A 22,846-nucleotide genomic window follows, 5' to 3' on the forward strand; every position below is an offset into this window, starting at 1 on the left:
AATTTTTGTGATATTCTAATTATTACCAAAATTGCAAAAATAAAACCTTGAATTTTTATTTTGTAAGCAATATTTGTTTAAACAGTTTTTACTGAAATCGCAATGATTAGTCACGAAATTTTGTCGATATTGCAAAAATAAGAACTTGAATTTCGATAGCAATATCTGTTTACACTTTTTACTGAATTTGTAATAATAAGTCACGAAATTTTGTCTATTCTTAAAATTGCAATAATAAATGCAAGCACAAATGTCTGAAGTTTCAGTATAATATATGAACTTTGGTGTTCAGTGTTTGTTTTTCAAAGCGACAGTAAATGGTAATTTTCGTGCAACGGTTTTGCAATTTTTACTTAACATATTTTCGTGCATGAAGCTTATTATTCACCATGTTTTGTATTAATTGGTCAAAAGCTATTTTTTTAAATTTTTTCGTTCATCTTGAAATTGCCATTTTACTTCCCGTTTGTCCAGTTAAAAGGCCCTCCTCTCCCCATTTACAATTTTTATTCAAATTTCTTTTTCTCTTCCCTCTCTTACACTATTCCACCGTAATCGTCAATTTTTCCAATGAGGGTGAATCTTCCGACATCTTGAAAATATTTTTTTTTCTGGTGTAAGGGAGATAACTCCCATAACAACGAACATATTTTTTCCCGTTTTTCTGTTGGAGGCGCTGACGTACCTATCACCTTGATGATTTTTACCAATTTTTGGTGTTTTTGCCTATTATCTTGAAAATTATAAAAGATAGATAGAAACTTTAAACTACAAAAAATGATCAGCAAGAAAAGATATACAATCAGGTCATATTCTGCCGAAAAAAAGTTAGTAGATAGGAGTGATTGCCCATAAATGACAACCCTCTTTTGTGTTTTAGGGCAAAAACTAAATAAGAAAGAGAGAAACTGTAAACAGTAGTCTACAATGTTGAAGATGCACATAGACCTAGGTGAGCGACATAGGCTCTTTAGACCTTTCTTAAATCAAAAATGTGCAATACTTTCATGCTAAACTACAAGATTAAAACTATAATCATATTTAAACTCTGTTACCAGTCTGAATTTAAAATATGTTTTACTGCAATCTTGTCAGAATCAACTCAGTACTGTACATTTTTAAAAATTTATGTACAGAGGTATGCAATAAGTATTTGTTACTAACATTCTTTTGCTGTATATTTTATATAATGATTATGAGGTCATTTCTGGTTGAATTATATCAATGTGGTACCAAAGTTGTCTTCAACCTATGCCAACATTTGAAAATATATATTCAACCTATGCCAACAAACAAAATTCAGGAAAAATATTCGGTATTTTTAAGCATTTAACATTTCTACCTGTGAATTAAACAGAAAAAGAAAATATTTACAAAATTATGTTCCAGTAAATATGATATTTAAAATAAACTGTTGACGCAGAGATATGTCTTGCCTGTCAGCAGAAAATTTGAAAAAGACAATCTGATGGACAATTCATAGTCGCTGGACCATGATCTAGGGGGCAGTGCCTCAAAATAGTTGTCACACTGATATGTACTGATGGAATGCAAATTTATAGAAAATATCATTGATCTATCTCAAGTAGTTCCTAACAAATTGACTTAAAGGGAAACTTTGGAAAAAAAAATGAAAATTTATATTACGATATGTTTATTCCAAAGAAATATGCATACATTCATTATTATTAACGTTTTATTCTCCTGGATAAGTGATGATATAGATTTTTAAATCCAACTATCAATTGTCGACATGACGCCATTTTGACAGCATCTCAATACAAATTAAAAAGTGATAACTGAATACCACAAAGTCCCAAAACAAACATGGCAAACCAAAGTTTCATTCAGTGTCAAAATGATGTATATAGGTATATTGTATTGGGTTTTATAGTAAAACAACTTTTATTCATTCTTGTTCATCCCTAATTTGATAATTGGCATGGGTTGATAAATTATTGCCAGAGGTCGTGTGAAAGTGGCACATTTGGGTTTTCTAACATGGCAAGGTTTCAAATAATTGGAATAGAGCATTCCCGATGAAGTAAGTAAAAAGCGCTTCAGATGCACCAAATTTTTAAAATGTGTTTTCTTACTTTTCTAGAAACATTTAATTTAATACCGGTACTAGGTTCCCGAGGTTAATTTAAATTGTTCATTTCTTAGTTTGTTTACTTTACTTTTCCATTTTATTTTTAAATTATTCAATTATTTCAATTCAACCTTTTCTTATCATTATTATAATAACATTATTATTCATCGTTCAGGTATGTGAAAAACATGTTTGATGTCATGATTTAATTGCAATGGAGTGTACTCAAATGATAATGATATATTCCACAGCAATCTACACCATCACTTTCCCCCAAAAAAGTGAAATATTAGATATTTTTGAAATCTTTGTGTTTTAAACTGGCACTTCTGTCTTATAATCCATCTGAGATGTTATTCACACCTGTAATGCTGAACGCCTGAGGATTAAAAAAGAGGGACGAAAGATACCAGAGGGACAGTCAAACTCATAGATCGAAAACAATCTGACAACGCCATAGCCAAAAATAAAAAGACAAACAGACAAATAATAGTACAGATGACACAACATAGAAAACTAAAGACTAAGCAACACGAACCCCACCAAAAACTGGGGGTGATCTCAGGTGCTCCGGAAGGGTAAGCAGATCCTGCTCCACATGTGGCACCCGTTGTGTTGCTTATGTTATTACAAATCCGGTAAATAGTCTAATTTGGTAAGTCACATTCGTGAAAAGGGAAGGGTATTGTAGTTACGACATAAGGAACATATCCGATATCATCTGTGAAACGGTTATTCCATAACAGTCAACCAACTCGTGATGGCGTCCGTAAAATTTACGAAGGGATGATTTCAACTTCACCATTTGGAACTCTTGGCTTAATAGCTTCCTTGTGAGCAGCAATCCTCTATCAAGGAAATCATGATAGGAAACACAAGCCTGGGAATATCGTATCAATTGGGAGATATATACTCCGTATGCAGGCGCTGCTGGAATGTTGCTACATAGAAATGGAAAGTTCACAATTGGAAAGCTGAATTCATCTCTTTTGTTGTAAAGTTTTGTTTTCAACTGACCCTCAATTAAAATGCACTCAGGTGAAGATCAAAAGAATAGATTTTCAGACAATTGATCTTTTAAATACCGTGAATTAACCACGCCTTCACAAGGTATTGTCAGAGAATAATACAAATATTATATTAATTTACACAATCCAAGAGGTGAAATGTTTGCTAGAATTAAAAAGGTAAGAAAACGTACATATATTGTCACCACAGTATCAGTTATATATGTTTGTCCAACATATCCGTCTTAAATGATATTTAAAAAAAAACATTATTATACGATCCACTTTTAGCACATTTAGCATATAAAATGTCAAAATTTATATCAGCCTTTACCATAGGAATTTTAACTAATAAATGAAAAAAAGTTTTACGTCTGTTTGTTTTATTTTCTAATTTTCTAATTTTAAGTTGTTTATAAGCTTTGCAAAACTGTCATGGACGCGCTTTATTTTACGTTAAAAAATGATAAGGGAACAAGTCTTTAAATGAAATTAATTTCACTATGGCATGTCCCAGTCTAAAAATACGTCACAATAGACTGATAATTCCTATAAATAAAATCTTCTTTTATTAGTGTTCATATAACGATTTAACTTGTTGAATATGTTTTTTATGTTATTACATGTATAAACATATTTAGATGATAAGTAAAAAAATATGAAGTTTCCCTTTAAGCAGAAAACTTAACATTGAAAATTGCTATTTAATTCAAAGTCACTTGACCATGACATAAAGGCAGGGCCTAGAAATAGTAGTCAAACTGATAGTAATGCAACTTTATACAAAATATTATTGATCTATCACAAGTAGTCCCTATCAAACTTACTTAAGCAGAAAACTTTATATTGAGAATCACTGCTTAATTTAAAGTCACTCTATCAGTTTTCCACACTTTTTTTCATCGTGCTTGAAGATATTGATTTGTTGTTATGTCCTTGTCCGTCTGTACGTATGTCCGTATGTCCCAAAATTGGTTTCCGTTCTCTTACTTGAGTTTGCCTCAACCAAATGTTATGAAACTTATACACAATGCTTATTACCACAAAACACAGATCAAGTTTGAATTTTGGTATGCGTCACTCTAACCGTTCTAGAGTTGTGCCCCTTTATAAATGGAAAACAATGCAAAATTTTTAGTTTCTGTTCTCTAACTTAAGTTGCCTCAACCAAATGTTATGAAACTTATACACAATGCTTTTTACCACAAAATACAGATCAAGTTGAATTTTGGTGGGGTCTCTTTAATTATTATCGAGTTATGCCCCTTAAAAAATCGAAAAATTGCAAAATTTTTAGTTTCCATTCTGTAACTTAAGTTTGCCTTAACCAAATGTTATGAAACTTATACACAATGCTTATTATCACAAAATATGGATCAAGTTTGAATTTTGGTAGCGTCACTCTAACTGTTCTAGAGTTGTGCCCCTTTATGAATGGAAAATTACAAAATTGTTAGTATCTGTTCTCTAACTTAAGTTTGCCTCAACCAAATGTTATGAAACTTATGCTTAATGCTTATTACCACAAAACACAGATCAAATTTGAATTTTGGTGGTGTCACTTTAACCGTTCTAGGGTTATGCCTTTTTATAAATGGAAAAATTGCAAAATTTTTAGTTTCTGTTCTTTAACTTATGTTAGCCTCAACCAAATGTTATGGAACTTATACACAATGCTTATAACCACTAGACACAGATCAAGATTGAATTTTGTTGTCCTTTAACTGTTCTAGAGTTATGCCCCTTTACAAATGGAAAAATTGCTGAATTTTTCGTTTCAGTTCTCTTACGTTTGCCTCAACCAAATATTATGAAACTTATGCACAATGCTTATTACCACAAAATACAGATCATTATGAGTTTTGGTGGTTTCACTTTTACTGTTTTAGAGTTATGCCCCTTTACTAAAGGAAAAATTGCTGAATTTTTCGTTTCCGTTCTCTTACTAAAGTTTGCCTCGACCAAATGTTCTGAAACTTATACACAATGCTTATTACCACAAAATACAGATCAAGTTCGATTTTTGGAGGTGTCACTCTTACTGTTCTAGAGTTGTGCCCCTTTACAAAAGGAAAATTGCTGAATTTTTCGTTTCCGTTCTGTAACTTAAGTTTGCCTCAACCAAATGTTATGAAAATTATACACAATGCTTTTTACTACAAAACTCAGGTCAATAACTTATTAAAAATCACTTTTACTGTTCTTCAGTTATGTCCCTTTATAACGTTAAATGATATGCAAGCGGGGGCATCATATTTTTGACTTTTTTACCTATTGTGTCTGTTTGTTTTGTTCACGCATCGTTGTCAATATAATGGAATTTGATGCGACTGTCATACAAGTGAGAGGTTTAGCTAGCTATAAAACCAGGTTCAATCCACCATTTTCTACATAAGAAAATGCCTGTACCAAGTCAGGAATATGACAGTTGTTATCAACTTGTTTGATGTGTTTGTTTTTTTGATTTTGCCATTTGATTGGGGACTTTCCTTTTTATACGACCGCAAAAATTTTTGCGGTCGTATATTGGTATGACGTTGGCGTCGTCGTCGTCGTCGTTGTCGTCGTCGTCCGAAGACACATTGGTTTTCGCACTCTAACTTTAGTTTAAGTGAATGGATCTCTATGTAATTTTACCATAAGGCTCAATACAACAAAAGGAAGGTTGGGATTGATTTTGGGGGTTATGGTACCAACAGTTAAGGAAAAAGGGGCCAAAAATAAGCATTTTTGTAACTTCCAGACATAACTTGTGTGTTAGTGTATGGATCTTTCTGACATTGTACCACAAGGTTCCATATCACAAAGGGAATGCTGGGATTGATTTTGGGGGTAATTGCCTCAAAATATTAGGAATTAGGGGCCAAGAAATGGGCAAAAAACAAGCATTTTTCTAGTTTCATGACAATAACTTGTGTGTTAGTGTATGGATCTTTCTGAAATTGTACTACAAGGTTCCATATCACAAAGGGAAAGCTGGAATTGAGTTTGGGGGTAATTGCCCGAAACGTTTAGGAATAAGGGGCCAAAAATAAGCATTTTTCTAGTTTCCAGACAATAACTTGTGTTCAAGTGTATGGATCTCTCTGAAATTGTACTGCAAGGTACCATACCACAAAGGGAAGGCTGGGATTGAGTTTGGGGGTGATGAATCATAAGGGGGTTCAAAAAATTTGGGGTTTTTTTTTTTTTTTTTTTTCCTTTTTTTTTCTTTTAAAATTTTCCATTTTAAGTTGGTTATTTCTGATTTATATTTAAAAGCAAAAAATAATGATATGGTAGGAGATACACACCAAACAGGATGTGTAAATTATTATATAATAAGTATTGTGCAATAGCAAGAAATTTTCAATTGCACAGTATTGCACAATAGCAAGAAATCTTCAATTGCACAGTATTGCGCAATAGCAAGAAATCTTCAATTGCACAGTATTGCGCAATAGCAAGAAATATCCAATAGCACAATATTGCGCAATAGCAAGAAATTGTCAATTGTGCAGTATTGCGCAATAGCAAGAAATATTCAACTGCACAGTATTGTGCAAAAGAAGATACTTCGTATAAATTGCTTATTTCTTGACCATTTTCAATGGGGTTTTATTCTTGAATTTTTGGGGTTCTTTAATATGCTAAATCTAACCGTGTATTAAGTTTTTGGATTTTGGGCCCCGTTTTTAAATTGGTCCACATTGAGGTTCAAAGGGTCCAAAATTAAACTTTGTTTGATTTCATCAAAAATTGAATTATTGGGGTTCTTTGATATGCAGAATCTAACCGTGTATTTCGATTCTTAATTTTTGGTTCCGTTTTCATATTGGTCTACATTAAGGTCCAAAGGGTCCAAAATTAAACTAAGTTTGATTTTAACAAAATTGAATTCTTAGGGTTCTTTGATATGCTGAATCTAAACATGTATTTAGATTTTTGATTATGGGCCCAGTTTTCAAGTTGGTCCAAAACGGGGTCCAAAATTAAACTTTGTTTGATTTCAACAAAAATTGAATATATGGGGTTCTTTGATATGCTGAATCTAACCATGTATTTAGATTTTTGATTTTTGGGCCCCGTTATCAACTTTGTCCACATTGAGGTCAAAAGGGTCCAAAATTAAACTTTGTTTGATTTCATCAAAAAATGAATTCTTGGGGTTCTTTGATATGCTGAATCTAACCATGTATTTAGATTTTGGATATTGGACCATAATAGGTGAATGTCCAATTTTAAATTTTTAAGTTCTTAGACCACATTCATTCTGTGTCAGAAACCTATGCTGTGTCAAATATTTAATCACAATCCAAATTCAGAGCTGTATCAAGCTTGAATGTTGTGTCCATACTTGCCCCAACTGTTCAGGGTTCGACCTCTGCGGTCGTATCAAGCTGCGCCCTGCGGAGCATTTTATTTAATTTTCCTCGGAGTTCAGTATTTTTGTGATTTTACTTTTTATCATCTGTGTCCCATGGACACATTCCCCATTTATTTTTCTTTTCTTTGGTAAATTGTTTGAAGAATTTTGTGGTAGGTTTGTTTGCTATTCTGTATGAACTAAATTTCTGAATGCTTTATATATTTTTTTTTAATGAAGCGAACTCCTTTAAAAACGAAGCTTATATTGTCTATTAATAAACATTTAATTTTGGATCCAGTTTTCAAGTTGGTCCAAATCGGAGTCCAAAATTAAACTGTGTTTGATTTCAACATAAATTGAATATATATAGGGCTCTTTGAAATGCTGAATCTAAATCTTTATTTAAACTTTCGATTTTTGGGCCCAGTTTTCAAGTTGGTCCAAATCAGGGTCCCAAATTAAACTTTTTTTTTGTTTGATTTCAACAAAAATTGAATTTTTGGGGTTCTTTGAAATGCTGAATCTATCCATGTATTTAGATTTTGGATTTTGGGCTCCTTTATCAAATTGGTCCACATTGAGGTCCAAAGGGTCCTAAATTTAACTTTTGTTTGATTTCATCAAAATTTGAATTTTTGGGGTTCTTTGATATGCTGATTCTAACCATGTACTTAGATTTTGGATATTGGACCATAATAAGTAAATGTCCAATATCCAATTTTTCAGTTCTTTCATCACATTTATTTTGTGTCACAAACCTATGCTGTGTCAAATATTCAATCACACTCCAAATTCAGAGCTGTTTTAAGCTTAAACGTTGAGTCCATGCTTGCCTCAACTGTTCAGGGTTCAACCTCTGCGGTCGTATCAAGCTTGCGCCTAGCGGAGCATTTTATTATAGTTTGTTCTTATGTTGTGCTGTTACACCACTGTCCCAGGTTAGGGGGAGGATTGAGCTCTAACAAACATGTTTAACCCAACCACATTATTCAGGAGCCTGTAGTTCAGTTGTTGTCGTTGGTTCATGTCTGTCATATTTGTTTTTCTTAAATTGTTTTGTTATAAATAGACCGTTAGTTTTATCAATTGAATTTTCATATTTTTCATGTCAGGGCCTTTTATAGCCGACTATACGGTATGGATTTTTCTCATTGTTGAAGGCCGTACAGTTGCTTATACTTGCTTACATCCACTTTATTTGAACTTTGGTGGATAGTTGTCTCATTGGCAATCATACCACATCTCCTTATTATACGACTGCAAATTTATTTGCGTTCGTATTATGTTATGGTGTTGTCTGCGTCTTAAGCCATTTTGGTTTGCAGACAATAACTTGAGTATAAGTTCATGGATCTCTATGAAATTTTAGCACAAGGTTCCATACCACTAAAGGATGGTTGGTTTGTTTTTGGGGGCCAAAAAAGGTCAGTTTTACTGGATCATGGAAAATAAATTAGTTCGCAGACAATAACTTAAGTATAAGTGTATGGATGTGTAAGAAATTTTAGCACAAGGTTCCATATCACAATAGGAGGGTTGGGATTGATTTTGGGGGTTATTGTTTTAGCTGTTTTGTAATTAGGGGCCAGAAAGGTGCCAAAAACAATTCTTTGTCTGGTTTTAGGACAATAACTTGAGTATAAGAGATATTTCTCTGGTCAAAATTTTAGCGCAAGGTTCCACACCACAATAGGAAGGTTGGGATTAATATTGGGGGTTATTAGTCCCCTACCGACGAAGTCGAAGGGGACTTTAGGTTTGCACTCCGTCTGTCTGTCTGTCTGTCCATCTGTCCGTCTGTCCATCCGTCAGTCCGGCAAATCAGCTTTCCACACTTTTTTTCTTCGTTCTTGAAGATATTGATTTGATATTTGGTATATAGTTTTATCATGACAAGTTTTAGATCAAGTTTGAATTTTGTTCCGGTCTGATGATTTAGCCCAGAGTTATGGACTATAACTCTGGACCATATCTTATGTTAGAGTACTATGTTAAACCATATTTCTGTACAAAGGGAGATAACTCATTTTTTAAAAGACATTCTTTGTTAAATTATTTGAGGAATTTTTTTGACAGGTTTGTTATTTAGTATAAACTAATTTTCTGAATGCTGTATATATAAAAAAAAAATATGAAGAGAAATCCTTTAATTAGATAATAATCTCTTTTTATTAATGTATATATTTCAATACATTACATTGTGTAGATAAAAGTTGTTGACATTTTATAGATAAGTTACAAATCTATATTAGTTTGTGACAATTGAAAGAAAAAATTATTTGGAACTATTAATTATATCTGATTATAATTTGAAAATAGATATACGCTGTATTAATCATACCTAATTCTAGAGAAGTATTAATCATATCTAATGTTTTTTTTCATCGTGCTTATAAGATATTGATTGATAATTGGTATATAGTTTTATCATGACAAGTTACAGATCAAATTTTTGTTTCGTTCTAAAAATTTTGTGCAGAGTTATGGTCCTTGTACTTGAAAAATTCACTCATATAATCAGTTTTCAACACTGTTTTTAGTCATGCTTGAAGATATTGACATGATATTTACTTTTTGTTTACACACCATGACAAGTTATGGAACAAGTAAGTATTTTGTTCCAGTATAATGAATTTTTACCTGGTAGGGGACTATGTATTGACATGCAATACACTCAGAATTTTTGTTGTGATAGCTGTTTAGGAATAAGGGGCCAAAAAGGGCCTAACAAAAACAATTTTTTGGTATATAAAAAAAGGTCCTAACAAAAACAATTATTTGTTTGGATCACAGACAATAACTTGAGTATAACTGTATAGATCTCTATTAAATTTAAGCACAAGGGGTTCCATACCACAATAGGAAGGTTGGGATTTATTTTGGGGGTTATTGTTGTAGCTGTTTAGTAATTAAGGGCCAAAAAAGCGTCAAAAACAAGCATTTTTCATGTTTCAGGACACTAATGTGTGTATTAGAGTATGGATTTCTATGTCACAATCAAAATTCAGAGCTTTATCAAGCATGAATGTTTGTGTCTATACTTGCCCCAACTGTTCAGGATTCAACCTTTGCTGTGGTATCAAGCTCAACCCTGCAATCATTTTCCTCAAAATTTATTTACTGAAAAATATCATTTCAAGTTTCCAAAATAATTTATTTATTTGTATAATATAAGTAATGTATTTATTTATTCCAGGTTTGAAAGAGGAGACCTTCCATTACTGATGGCAATAGCAGGAACACATTCTCTTCTTCCAGTATGCCTATAGTTTCAATTTATTTAAAGTTTTAGAAAAAAACAGTAGAATATTTAATGATTTATGAAATCTTAAAATGATTTTCAATATTAAATTTACTGTTTGAAATCTCAACTGAAATTATTTTTTGTATTTGATAATATTTTGAATCTTTATTGTTATAGGTATATCAATATTTTAGGAGTTTTGGAATTAAACATGCAATTGCAGGGTAAGATGAATGCTGCATAATTGTTTTATTCAAATAAGGAATAATGTTTGGTTAATGTAATCTTTTGTTTATGTACTGATGTTTCATTGTAAAGGCCACACAAATTGATTTTAAGTTCAGTGTGTGCACTTGCACAAGTTCACCCTGCAGACAAAATGCATAAATTATGCACATAAAAGAAATTTAAATAACAGATAATATTTTCGTGTAAATCAAAATCATTTACTGCTGAATAGCAAATTTTTTGTCATTTGCACCTTCGAACCTGTTTTCTTTTCATTTGGTGTAGCCTAAAGGTTGATTGTATTCTGAAATGTGTTGAAAAATAAGTCTTCATTTTAAAAGACATTTTTGTATTGCATTATTGATATTGAGGGGCAAATTCTGTGTCTTAATTTCTTACTTTTGTTACTCTTTTGCCCCTTTTCTTGTTTGATTCTTTTCCAATTACCCTATGTACCCCTTCAATATTAATGTTAAAAGAAGTTTTAATTTTGTACGACCTATAAATAATATTATGTGACCGCACAATTTTTGTTCACAGTTTTTGAAAATTATTGATTTAATGAAACAGTGCTATAGATATTACTAGATTCTGTGAGATAGATGAATCCGAATTTAAAACATTAAAAATGTTTTGTAATTTGAAAAAAAAAACAATGCAGACAGGACACACGACACACTGGCTGTAAAGACATTTGATCCTCCTGTTTTAAGCTTGACAAGCACAATATCTGTAACAACTTTCTTAAACAGTGGAACTTTCAAAGAAGTTTTGTCAGTTTACACCTTTTGTTTTTTTGTGCCAATTGAATAAAAGAGAGAAGGGATAGCGGAAGATTTATAAAAAGTTTTCTTATAATTCAAGATTTTATGCCCAACAAGGGGAAACGGAATGTATTACTAATAGATGAAATATGACAGTTTTGCCGGATATAAAGCAATTTTTCATATAGAACAAAAATGATGGATTTAACTTAAACTAATACACAACAGACACAACTACAAATTAAGTTTCAAAGAAGTAGTACATTTTCACATAAATGAACAAAAAAACAATTGTTAAATATATTTTCCCAAATACTTAATTGTTTTATTTTCATTTGCATAATCAGAATGTATTTAGTTGTTTCCATAAGCCTTTGTATGTAGTTATTTTTGTGTTATATATTTATATTACATATCAACTTGCCAAACTGAGGGCTTATATACTGGTATGAATGCTAAATGCAGCATAATTGTATTTATTTAAAGCAGCAAATCAATTAAAACAGCTCAATATATTAACCTTAGTTGCAGTTTTATTTGGCCAAAACATTGTAAAGTGGAATACAAATAAATGTTGATGGTAAGTACAGAACAATCAGCTAATGAAAACAACTTGAGAATTAGGAGGCGTGGTGGGTTACAGATTTATGCTATCACATCACTATAGATGAGAACACACAATATATTGCAGTGATTTATAATTTACAAGTAATATATTTTCAGGTGTTCAATTTACAAAATGATGTGTATGTGTATTACCATACCTTTTCATTACAGATTACACAAGTTGCAGAAAGTATACCAATTTTCTACAAATATTCACTAATGTATTTATTAATTATATAGATATTTAAATTAATTATCATTACTTAAATATCTTTCTAAACAATGCCCTCCAATTGCTTTATTCACACAATTTTTATACTACAATAACTTTAGTTTAATTAATGGATCTCTGTGAATTTATACCAGAAGGTTAATAATAGGAAAAAGGGGCCAAAAACAAGCATTTTTGTAGTTTCCGGACAATAATTTTTGTGTAATTGTATGGATCTCTCTGAAATTGTACCACAAGGTTCCATATCACAAAGGGAAGGCTGGGGTTGAGTTTGGGGTTAATTGCCCCAAACATTCAGGAATTAGGGGCTAAAAAGGGGCAAAAAACAAGCATTTTTTCTAGTTTCCAGACAATAACTTGTGTTTAAGTGTATGGATCTTTCTAAAATTGTACTACAAGGTTCCATACCATAAAGGGAAGGCTGGGATTGAGTTTGGGGGTAATTACTCTAAAAGAGGGGTGGGGGATTCAAAAACTTTGAGGAATTTTTTTTCTCCAATTTTTTCAAGGGGGGGGTCATTTTTTTCTTCAAAATTTTTTGACATCTTCAATTGCACAGTATTGCGCAATAGCAGGAAATCTTCAATTGCACAGTATTGTGCAAAAGCACAGTATTGGGCAAAAGCAAGAAATCTTCAATTGCACAGTATTGCACAATAGCAAAAAATCTTCAATTGCACAGTATTGCGCAATAGCAAGAAATCTTCAATTGCACAATACTGGGCAATAGCACAGTATTGCACAATAGCAAGAAATCTTCAATTGCACAGTATTGCGCAATAGCAAGAAATCTTCAATTGCACAGTATTGCGCAATAGCAAGAAATCTTCAATTGCACAGTATTGCGCAATAGCAAGAAATCTTCAATTGAAAACAAATACAAATGTTTTAACCAATTTCGATGGGATTAATTAAGTCTTGAATTTTTGGGGGTTCTTACCTTGTATAATTTTGGATATTGGGCCCCATTTTTAAATTAGTCTACATTGAGGTCGAAAGGGTCCAAAATTAAAATTTGTTTGATGTCATCAAAAACTGAATTATTGCGGCTGTATGATTTGCTGAATCTTATTGTGCATTTAGATTTTTATTTTGAACCTTGTTTTCAAATTAGTTCATATTAAGGTTTGAAGGGTCTAAAATTAAACTTTGTTTGATTTCAACTAAAATTAAATTATTGATGTTTTTTTATATGCTGAATCTAACCATGTTGTTAGATTTTGGATATCAGACCATTCTAGGTAAATTAAATGTCCCATTTCAAATTTTTAAGATCTTTGACCACATTTATTTTGTGTCAGAAACCTATATTATGTCAAAAATTTTATCACAATCCAAATTCAGACAGTATCAAGCTTGAAAATGAGTCCAAACTTGCCCCAACTGTTCAGGGTTCGACCTCTGCAGTCGTATCAGGCTGCGCTCAGCGAAGCATTTTATTTATAAATGAATTTCATAAACTTCAGCTATAAGTAGAAATCAGTTATGGCTATTGTGCTCCTTTACACAGGAGGAAGATAAGAAAAAGAAGTAATTGTGTTTACTTCCAGTGCAATATCTAGAGCATATAGATTTGATTTAAGCTTTTACATTTAAGTGATAACAAAATTTTTTTTTATTCTATTCTACCATATAGTGACCGCCTTCAACAAATTGAAGATTATGTCACAGGAGGAAACTTACAACAAGACATAGGTTAATATATATACAGTCTTTAAAAAATACAAAAAAATAAAAAAAATGCTTTGTATAATAAAGTATGATGTAATAGTTGAGTTAATATTGATGCTTCGAAATTGAAGATTTGAAAGAGTCTACTGAAGTGCAATTTACAATGTTGTCCGGTAGTTTGTTCCAGTCGGTAATAGTTCTTAGAAAATAGGATTCTTTTCTGTACTGTGTTTTGCAGGATGGAATTTGGAAGCTGTTTGAATTTGAATGTCTTGTTTGTCTTTTTTGTGGGATTAATTTATTATGTTTAAGTATTGCAACCTTTTCGTGTTTAATTTTATGAAGCATTACCAATCTTGAATCTTTTCTTTGTCAGAGAGGCTGCGCCATTCAAGATGTTGTAACATGTTACCAACGCTTGAGGTGTTTCTGTATTTGTTGATAACAAGACGCGCAGCCCTCCTTTGAACTTTTTCAATGCTATCTATGTCTTGTTGTAAGTATGGATCCCAAACAGAGCAAGCATACTCTAGTGATGGTCTTACTAGGGACTTATATGCTTGCTCTTTAATTGATGTTGAGCTTATGTTCAGATTCCTCCTTAGAAAGCCTAGGGTGCTATTAGCTTTCTTGCATATGTTGTTTATGTGCACATCCCATTTAAGGTTGGAACTGATGGTAACCCCCAGATATTTTGCTGTTGTTACATGTTCTAATGAGTGATTGTGTAATGTGTAGTTAAATTTGATTGGTTTTTTATTTCTGGTGACTGAAATTACATTACATTTATCTGGGTGGAATGCCATTTTCCACATAGTTTCCCACGATGACAGTTTGTCAACATCTTTTTGTAATGTGGATGCTTCGGAATTTGATTTTATTGCCAAATACACTATTGTGTCGTCTGCAAATAAACGTACTGTAGATGTAAGACCAGTTGGAATGTCGTTAATATAATACAGGAAGAGACTTGGTCCAAGAACTGACCCCTGTGGAACCCCTGACTCAACTGCAACATACTCAGATTTTCCCCCCTCTAGAACTTCTGCCTGTTTACGATTGCTTAGAAAATTTTGTATCCAGTAATTTAATTCCCCCTGTATCCCGTAATAGTGAAGCTTATTAGTTAGAAGAGAATGTGAAACTTTATCGAATGCTTTAGAAAAATCCATGACCAAAATATCTGTTTGTTTACCGTTTTCCATGTTAAGTGAGACATCATCTATAAATTCAAGTAGTTGTGTTTCGCAGGATCGACCTCTGCGAAATCCATGCTGTAGGGGATATAAAATGTTGTGATTATCTGCATGTGTCATGATGTGTTTAACTACTATGTGTTCTAAAAGTTTGCAACAAATACATGTGAGAGATATAGGGCGGTAGTTTTCAGGGTTATATATTTGGCCTTTTTTGTATACAGGAGAGACATGGGCAGTTTTCCAGTCATCTGGAACAACACCTGTTTTAACTGACTTCTCAAAGATAATGGTAAGTATTGGTGCAATTTCATGTGAAAGTTCTTTTAAAAAATCTTGGTTTAATTTCGTCTGGTCCTGCTGCTTTGTTAGGATTTAAGTTATGTAAAAGTTTTTGTATACCTTCTGTTTTTATGATTAATTTTGTTATGGGTGGAAAAAGAGTATTCTGTGGCATGTTACACTGTTTGACAAATTCTTTATGGGAGATATTTGATGCTGGTGTGAATACAGACTGGAATTGTGCGTTAAGTGCCCCAGCTTTTTGTAGTGGATCAGTTAAGAGTTTGCCATCTTGTTTAATTTCAGTAATACCACTATAATCAGTTTTTATACGACCGCAAAAAAATTTTTGTGGTCGTATATTGGTATGACGTTGGCGTCGTCGTCGTCGTCGTCGTCGTCGTCGTCGTCCGGCGTCGTCTGCGTCGTCCGAAGACACATTGGTTTTCGCACTCTAACTTTAGTTTAAGTGAATGGATCTCTATGAAATTTTACCACAAGGTTCAATATCACAAAAGGAAGGTTGGGATTGATTTTATGGGGTTATGGTACCAACAGTAAAGGAATAAGGGGCCAAAAAGGGGCCAAAAATAAGCATTTTTGTAACTTCCAGACATAACTTGTGTGTTAGTATATGGATCTGTACCACAAGGTTCCATATCACAAAAAGAATGCTGGGATTGATTTTGGGGGTAATTGCCTCAATATTTTAGGAATAAGGGGCAAAAAAAAGGGCAAAAAACAAGCATTTTTCTAGTTTCATGACAATAACTTGTGTGTAAGTGTATGGATCTTTCTGAAATTGTACTAAAAGGTTCCATATCACAAAGGGAAAGCTGGGTTTGAGTTTGGGGGTAATTGCCCGAAACGTTTAGGAATTTGGGGCCAAAAAGGGGCCAAAAAACACATTTTTCTAGTTTCCAGACAATAACTTGTGTTCAAGTGTATGGATCTCTCTAAAATTGTACTGCAAGGTACCATACCACAAAGGGAAGGCTGGGATTGAGTTTGGGGGTGATGAATCATAAGGGGGTTCAAAAAATTTGGGGGGAGATTTTTTTTTTTCCTTTTTTTTTTTCTTTTAAAATTTTCCATTTTAAGTTGGTTATTTCTGATTTATAATTAAAAGCAAATAATAATGATATTGTAGGAGATACACACAAAACAGGATGTGTAAATTATTATATAATAAGTATTGTGCAATAGCAAGAAATTTTCAATTACACAGTTTTGCACAATAGCAAGAAATCTTCAATTGCACAGTATTGCGCAATAGCAAGAAATCTTCAATTGCACAGTTTTGCGCAATAGAAAGAAATATCCAATAGCACAATATTGCGCAATAGCAAGAAATTGTCAATTGTGCAGTATTGCGCAATAGCAAGAAATATTTAATTGCACAGTATTGTGCAAAAGAAGATACTTCGTATAAATTGCTTATTTCTTGACCAATTTCAATGGGGTTTTATTCTTTAATTCTTGGGGTTCTTTAATATGCTGAATCTAACCGTGTATTTAGTTTTTGGATTTTGGGCCCCGTTTTTAAATTGGTCCACATTGAGGTCCAAAGGGTCCAAAATTAAACTTTGTTTGATTTCATCAAAAATTGAATTATTGGGGTTCTTTGATATGCTGAATCTAACCATGTATTTAGATTTTTGATTTTTGGGCCCCGTTATCAACTTTGTCCACATTGAGGTCAAAAGGGTCCAAAATTTAACTTTGTTTGATTTCATCAAAAATTGAATTCTTGGGGTTTTTTGATATGCTGAATCTAACCATGCATTTAGATTTTGGATATTGGACCATAATAGGTGAATGTCCAATTTAAAATTTTTAAGTTCTTAGACCACATTCATTCTGTGTCAGAAACCTATGCTGTGTCAAATATTTAATCACAATCCAAATGCAAAGCTGTATCAAGCTTGAATGTTGTGTCCATACTTGCCCCAACTGTTAAGGGTTCGACCTCTGCGGTCGTATCAAGCTGCGCCCTGCGGAGCATTTTATTTTATGTTTAATATAGGTCCAAAAATTTTTCATAGTGCCAAAATTTGTTCCATCTTGTGGTGGTAATATGATGCTTTCAATGTATTCCCAGTTTGATTTTCGTATACATTTCTGTACCTGGTGTTTAACCTCTTTGTTTTTTTTAGTAAGAGATGCATCCCGGATTTTTTTGATTTTTTATATAGTCTATCTCTTTTTCTAATGAGCCGTTTTGTTTCCATTGTGATCCATGGGTGACCGTCCTTTGTTTTTGCTGTTTTATGTGGGATAAAAATGTGCTTTAAAACAGTTCCACATTTCATTTACACAAAGATGTTGCTGGTTTTCAAAGAGATGTTTATATGAAGTGTTTATTTCTTGTTTAATTGTGCTCCAATTTACTTTTTTATATAACGGAATTATTCTAGGCTTTTGTTTAAGTTTTGATGAAGCTATTGCAAATTCAGCAAACACAATATCATGATCAGATAGGCCGGGAATAACTTCAACACGCTGTACTTGGTTTGGTAAGTTTGTAATTATCAGATCAAGAATATTGTCTTTACGTGTAGGGACATCAACAATTTGGGTGAGACATGTGTCGTCAAGTGAGTTGCCAAAGAAGTAATGAAGGTGTGGGTAATTAGTGTTTGGTTTTAGTGATCTGTTGTTCCAATCCCAACCAGGGAGATTAAAGTCTCCCCCTATAATAAGCGTGGAATTTTTTATTTGTGTGGCTTTTCTTATCATTTAGTCAAAGTTTTTGAGACTAGTTTCGTCAGATGTTTTTGGATTGTAGAAAGAGCTTAAGTACAATGTTTTCTAACCAACAATGTCTACTTTTGCCCAGACCATTTCTGTTTTGTCCAGGGGTGCAAGTTCATATACCTCAGAGCTAATAAGTTCTTTCTTTATAGCTATAAGAACACCACCCCCTTCTTTGTCTGTTTCTGTCTTCTTTCTGTCATTTCTGTACAATTTGAAATTGTCAGGAAATATTTCGACATCTTTTATTTTTGGGTTTAGCCAAGTTTCTGTGCCAAATATTATGTCAGGCTTTGTGCTGTCAATGATGTTATTTACTAGGTGTTGCTTGTTTTTAATTGACTGAAAGTTGATATTAAGTACTCTCAAAGGCTTTTTAAAGGATGACACCCGAGTTTTTTTACGTATGGGTGTAGATGCATGAAGAGGCTTGATGTTTTGATTCTGATAATCTGGACTTGATGGAGAATTTGAGTGATTGATGTCACCAATGTAAAGGCTTGCAAATGGATTCGGTGAGTCAAGACTATGTAGATCAAAAAGTACCGTGCTGTAGTTTGGTTTGTCACAGTTTGGTTTGTCACAGTGCCAGCTTATCATGCTGTCATTAAGATCTTCGTAACTTTTTGAGTGGATACCTTGGCAATTGATATGAAACCACTGATCACATGTCTCACATACAATGCCTTTGTGGTCCCAGTTTACTGACTGATCACAAGTACCACATAAATATTTTGTGCTGTCGTTACTAGGGCCAGGATTTGTCTGGATATCATTCGACTTTACGATCATGAGTAAGAGGAAAAGTTGAATGGTTTGAAATAGTTTAAAGGGACTTGTTTCTTGTATTTAGAGGTTCAAATTGTTTTTAAAGGATTTTTAAAGGATAATTGATATATATTTGCTAACGACATAAAATTGTATATGTCAAGCTTGACTGGTTTCAACTTTCTGGGGTATAATTATCGAGATTATCAGTGAATTGTTATTTTTCAATCAAAGGAGTTTCAAAATACGTTTTGATAGTTGTATTCATTCAATTAAGAGAAAGGTAAATAAGCAAATTTTTTTTTTTACTTTTCAAGGTGTAATACCACCAAATCATAGTACGTCATACGCAAAAGGGTCGAAAAAAAATATTCCCTTGAATTTGACAGTTGTAGGAAATAAATCTACATTTCATTGCAAAAAACAATTTCTGAGGAATAAACATATATCTTGGGTGTTTCAAAGCACCATTCTTTTTTAGTCCCCTATTGACGAAGTCGAAGGGAACTTTAGGTTTGCACTCCATCCGTCTGTCTGTCTGTCTGTCCATCCGTCAGTCTGGCAAATCAGTTTTCCACACTTTTTTTGCCCTCGCCGTAGCGGTTGGGGCATTAAGTTTTACCCTTGTCCGTCTGTACGTACGTCCCAAAATTGGTTTCCGTTTTCTAACCTGATTTTGCCTCAACCAAATGTTATGAAACTGATACACAATGCTTATTACCACAAAACACAGCTCAAGTTTGAATTTTTGGTGGCGTCACTTTAACCGTTCTAGAGTTATGTCCCTTTATAAATGGAAAAATTGCAAAATTTTTAGTTATTTTCTCTAACTTAAGTTTGCCTCAACCAAATGTTATGAAACTTATACATAATGCTTATTACCACAAAACACAGATCAAGATTGAATTTTGGTGGTGTCACTTTAACCGTTCTAGAGTTATGCCCCTTTATCAAGGGAAAAATTGCAAAATTTTTATTTTCTTCTAAATATCAAGTAATATTTATACGACCGCAAAAAAGTTTGCGGTCGTATATTGGTATGACATTGGCGTCGTCGTCGTCGTCGTCGTCCGAAGACACATTGGTTTTCGCACTCTAACTTTAGTTTAAGTGAATGGATCTCTATGTAACTTTACCATAAGGCTCAATACAACAAAAGGAAGGTTGGGATTGATTTTGGGGGTTATGGTACCAACAGTTAAGGAATAAGGGGCCAAAAATAAGGATTTTTGTAACTTCCAGACAATAACTTGTGTGTTAGTGTATTGATCTCTTTGACATTGTACCACAAGGTCCCATATCACAAAGGGAATGCTGGGATTGATTTTGGGGGTAATTGCCTCAAAATTTAAGGAATAAGGGGCCAAAAAGGGGCAAAAAACAAGCATTTTTCTAGTTTCATGACAATAACTTGTTTGTTAGTGTATGGATCTTCCTGAAATTGTACTACAAGGTTACATATCACAAAGGGAAAGCTGGAATTGAAATTGGGGGTACTTGCCCAAAACGTTTAGGAATAAGGAGCCAAAAAGGGACCAAAAATATGCATTTTTCTAGTTTCCAGACATTAACTTTTGTTCAAGTGTATAGATCTCTCTAAAATTGTACTGCAAGGTACCATACCACAAAGGGAAGGCTGGGATTTATTTTGAGGGTAATTGCCTCAATATTTTAGGAATTAGGGGCCAAAAAGGGGCAAAAAACAAGCATTTTTTCTAGTTTCAGGACAATAACTTGTGTGTAAGTGTATGGATCTTTATGAAATTGTACTACAAGGTTCCATATCACAAAGGTAAAGCTGGGTTTGAGTTTGGGGGTAATTGCCCTAAACGTTTAGGAATTTGGGGCCAAAAAACAAGCATTTTTACAGTTTCCAGACAATAACTTGTGTTCAAGTGTATGGATCTCTCTGAAATTGTACTGCAAGGTACCATACCACAAAGGGAAGGCTGGGATTGAGTTTGGGGTAGATGAATCAGAAGGGGGTTCAATTCAAAAAATTGGGGGAGGGATTTTTTTTTTCCTTTTTTTTTTTCTTTAAAATTTTCCATCATAAGTTGGTTATTTTTATTTATATATAAAAGCAAATAATAATGATATGGTTTGATTTCATCAAAAATTGAAATATTAGGATTCTTTGATATGCTGAATCTAACCGTGTATTTAGATTTTTAATTTTTGGTCCCATTTTCAAATTGGTCTACATTAAGGTCCAAAGGGTCCAAGATTAAACTTAGTTTGATTTTAACAAAAATTGAATTCTTGGGGTTCTTTGATATGCCGAATCTAGCCGTGTATGTATTTAGATTTTGGATATTGGACCATAATAGGTAAATTAAATTTTAAGTTGGGTCATAGTTAAAAATAGATATATAGCATCATATTCTAATTTTAGAAATTATGTTTAAATATAGTTTGAAATTTACTGTTCATTATTAGATATTTTGAAAAGAGGTAAGTTTTATAGATTTTTTAAAGACACTGTATTATTGATGAATGATATTCTCGAAAAAAAATTGTAAATTTTTTGAAGAACTTCGTGGTAGATTTGTTTGTTATTTTGTATATATTAAATTTCAGAATGTTATATATATATATTTTTTTATGAAGCAAACCCCTTTAAAAATATAGCTAATATTGTATATTAACAAAAAAATAAATTAAATTCTTGGTTTACTTAGATATTATGGTCCATTAATAAGTAAATGAATTAAATTCTTGGTGTACTTGGATATGCTGAATCTAACCGTGTATTTAGATTTGGGATATTGGACCATAATAGGTAAAATCTTTCAATTCTTAGACCACATTCATTCTGTGTCAGAAACCTATGCTGTGTCAAATATTTAATCACAATCCAAATTCAGAGCAGTATCAAGCTTGAATGTTGTGTCTATACTTGCCCCAACTGTTCAGGGTTCGACCTCTGCGGTCGTATCAAGCGGCGCCCAGCGGAGCATTTTATTAAAATTGGAGTTATCTTCCTTTGTCCATGCTTTATACAATACTTTGTTTAGTTTTGACTTCCACTGATAAAACACAGATCAAGTTGAATTTGTGTAGTGTCACTTTAACCATTATTGAGTTATGCCCCTTTATAAATCGAAAGATTGCAAAATTTTTAGTTTCCATTCTGTAACTTAAGTTTGCCCCAACCAAACATTATGAAACCTATACACAATATTCATTACCACAAAACTAAGATCAAGTACAATTTTTTTGTTTCCGTTTTCTCACTTTAGTTTGCCTCAACCAAATGTTATGAAACTTATACACAATGCTTATTACTACATAATACAGATTAAGTACGAAATTTGGTGGCGACACTTTTGCCATTCTTGAGTTATGTCCCTTTATTAACATAAAAATTGCTGAATTTTTCGTTTCCGTTCTCTGACTTATGTTTGTGTCAACCAAATGTTATAAAACTTATACACAACCGTTCTAGAGTTATGCGTGTTTACAAATAGAAAAATTGCTGAATTTTTTCTTCATGCTTCTTTTAAAGATATTGATTTGATATTTGGTGTATTGTTTTATCATGACAAGTTACAGATCAAGTTCGAATTTTGTTCTGGTCTGATGATTTTGTGCAGAGTTATGGTCATTTAACTTAGAAAATTCACTAAAATAATAAGTTTTCCGCACTTTTTT

The 22,846-nt window shown here is 32.7% G+C and overlaps 1 protein-coding gene across 3 annotated transcripts in view; it reads left to right on the forward strand.

The window, feature by feature from the left end:
• The window catches only part of LOC127709696 (folliculin-interacting protein 1-like), a 175,144-nt gene extending 162,942 nt beyond the window's left edge, over positions 1–12,202 (forward strand). For all 3 annotated transcript variants that reach the window (XM_052215331.1, XM_052215330.1, XM_052215332.1), the window contains one exon: positions 10,644–12,202. In XM_052215331.1, coding sequence (XP_052071291.1) covers positions 10,644–10,716 — 73 coding nt within the window. In that variant the 3' untranslated portion in view covers positions 10,717–12,202. The remainder of the gene's footprint in view (positions 1–10,643) is intronic.
• The last annotated feature ends 10,644 nt before the right edge of the window (positions 12,203–22,846 follow it).

This window comes from Mytilus californianus, unplaced genomic scaffold (assembly GCF_021869535.1).
Source record: "Mytilus californianus isolate M0D057914Y unplaced genomic scaffold, xbMytCali1.0.p SCAF_7, whole genome shotgun sequence".
NCBI lineage: Eukaryota > Metazoa > Mollusca > Bivalvia > Mytilida > Mytilidae > Mytilus > Mytilus californianus.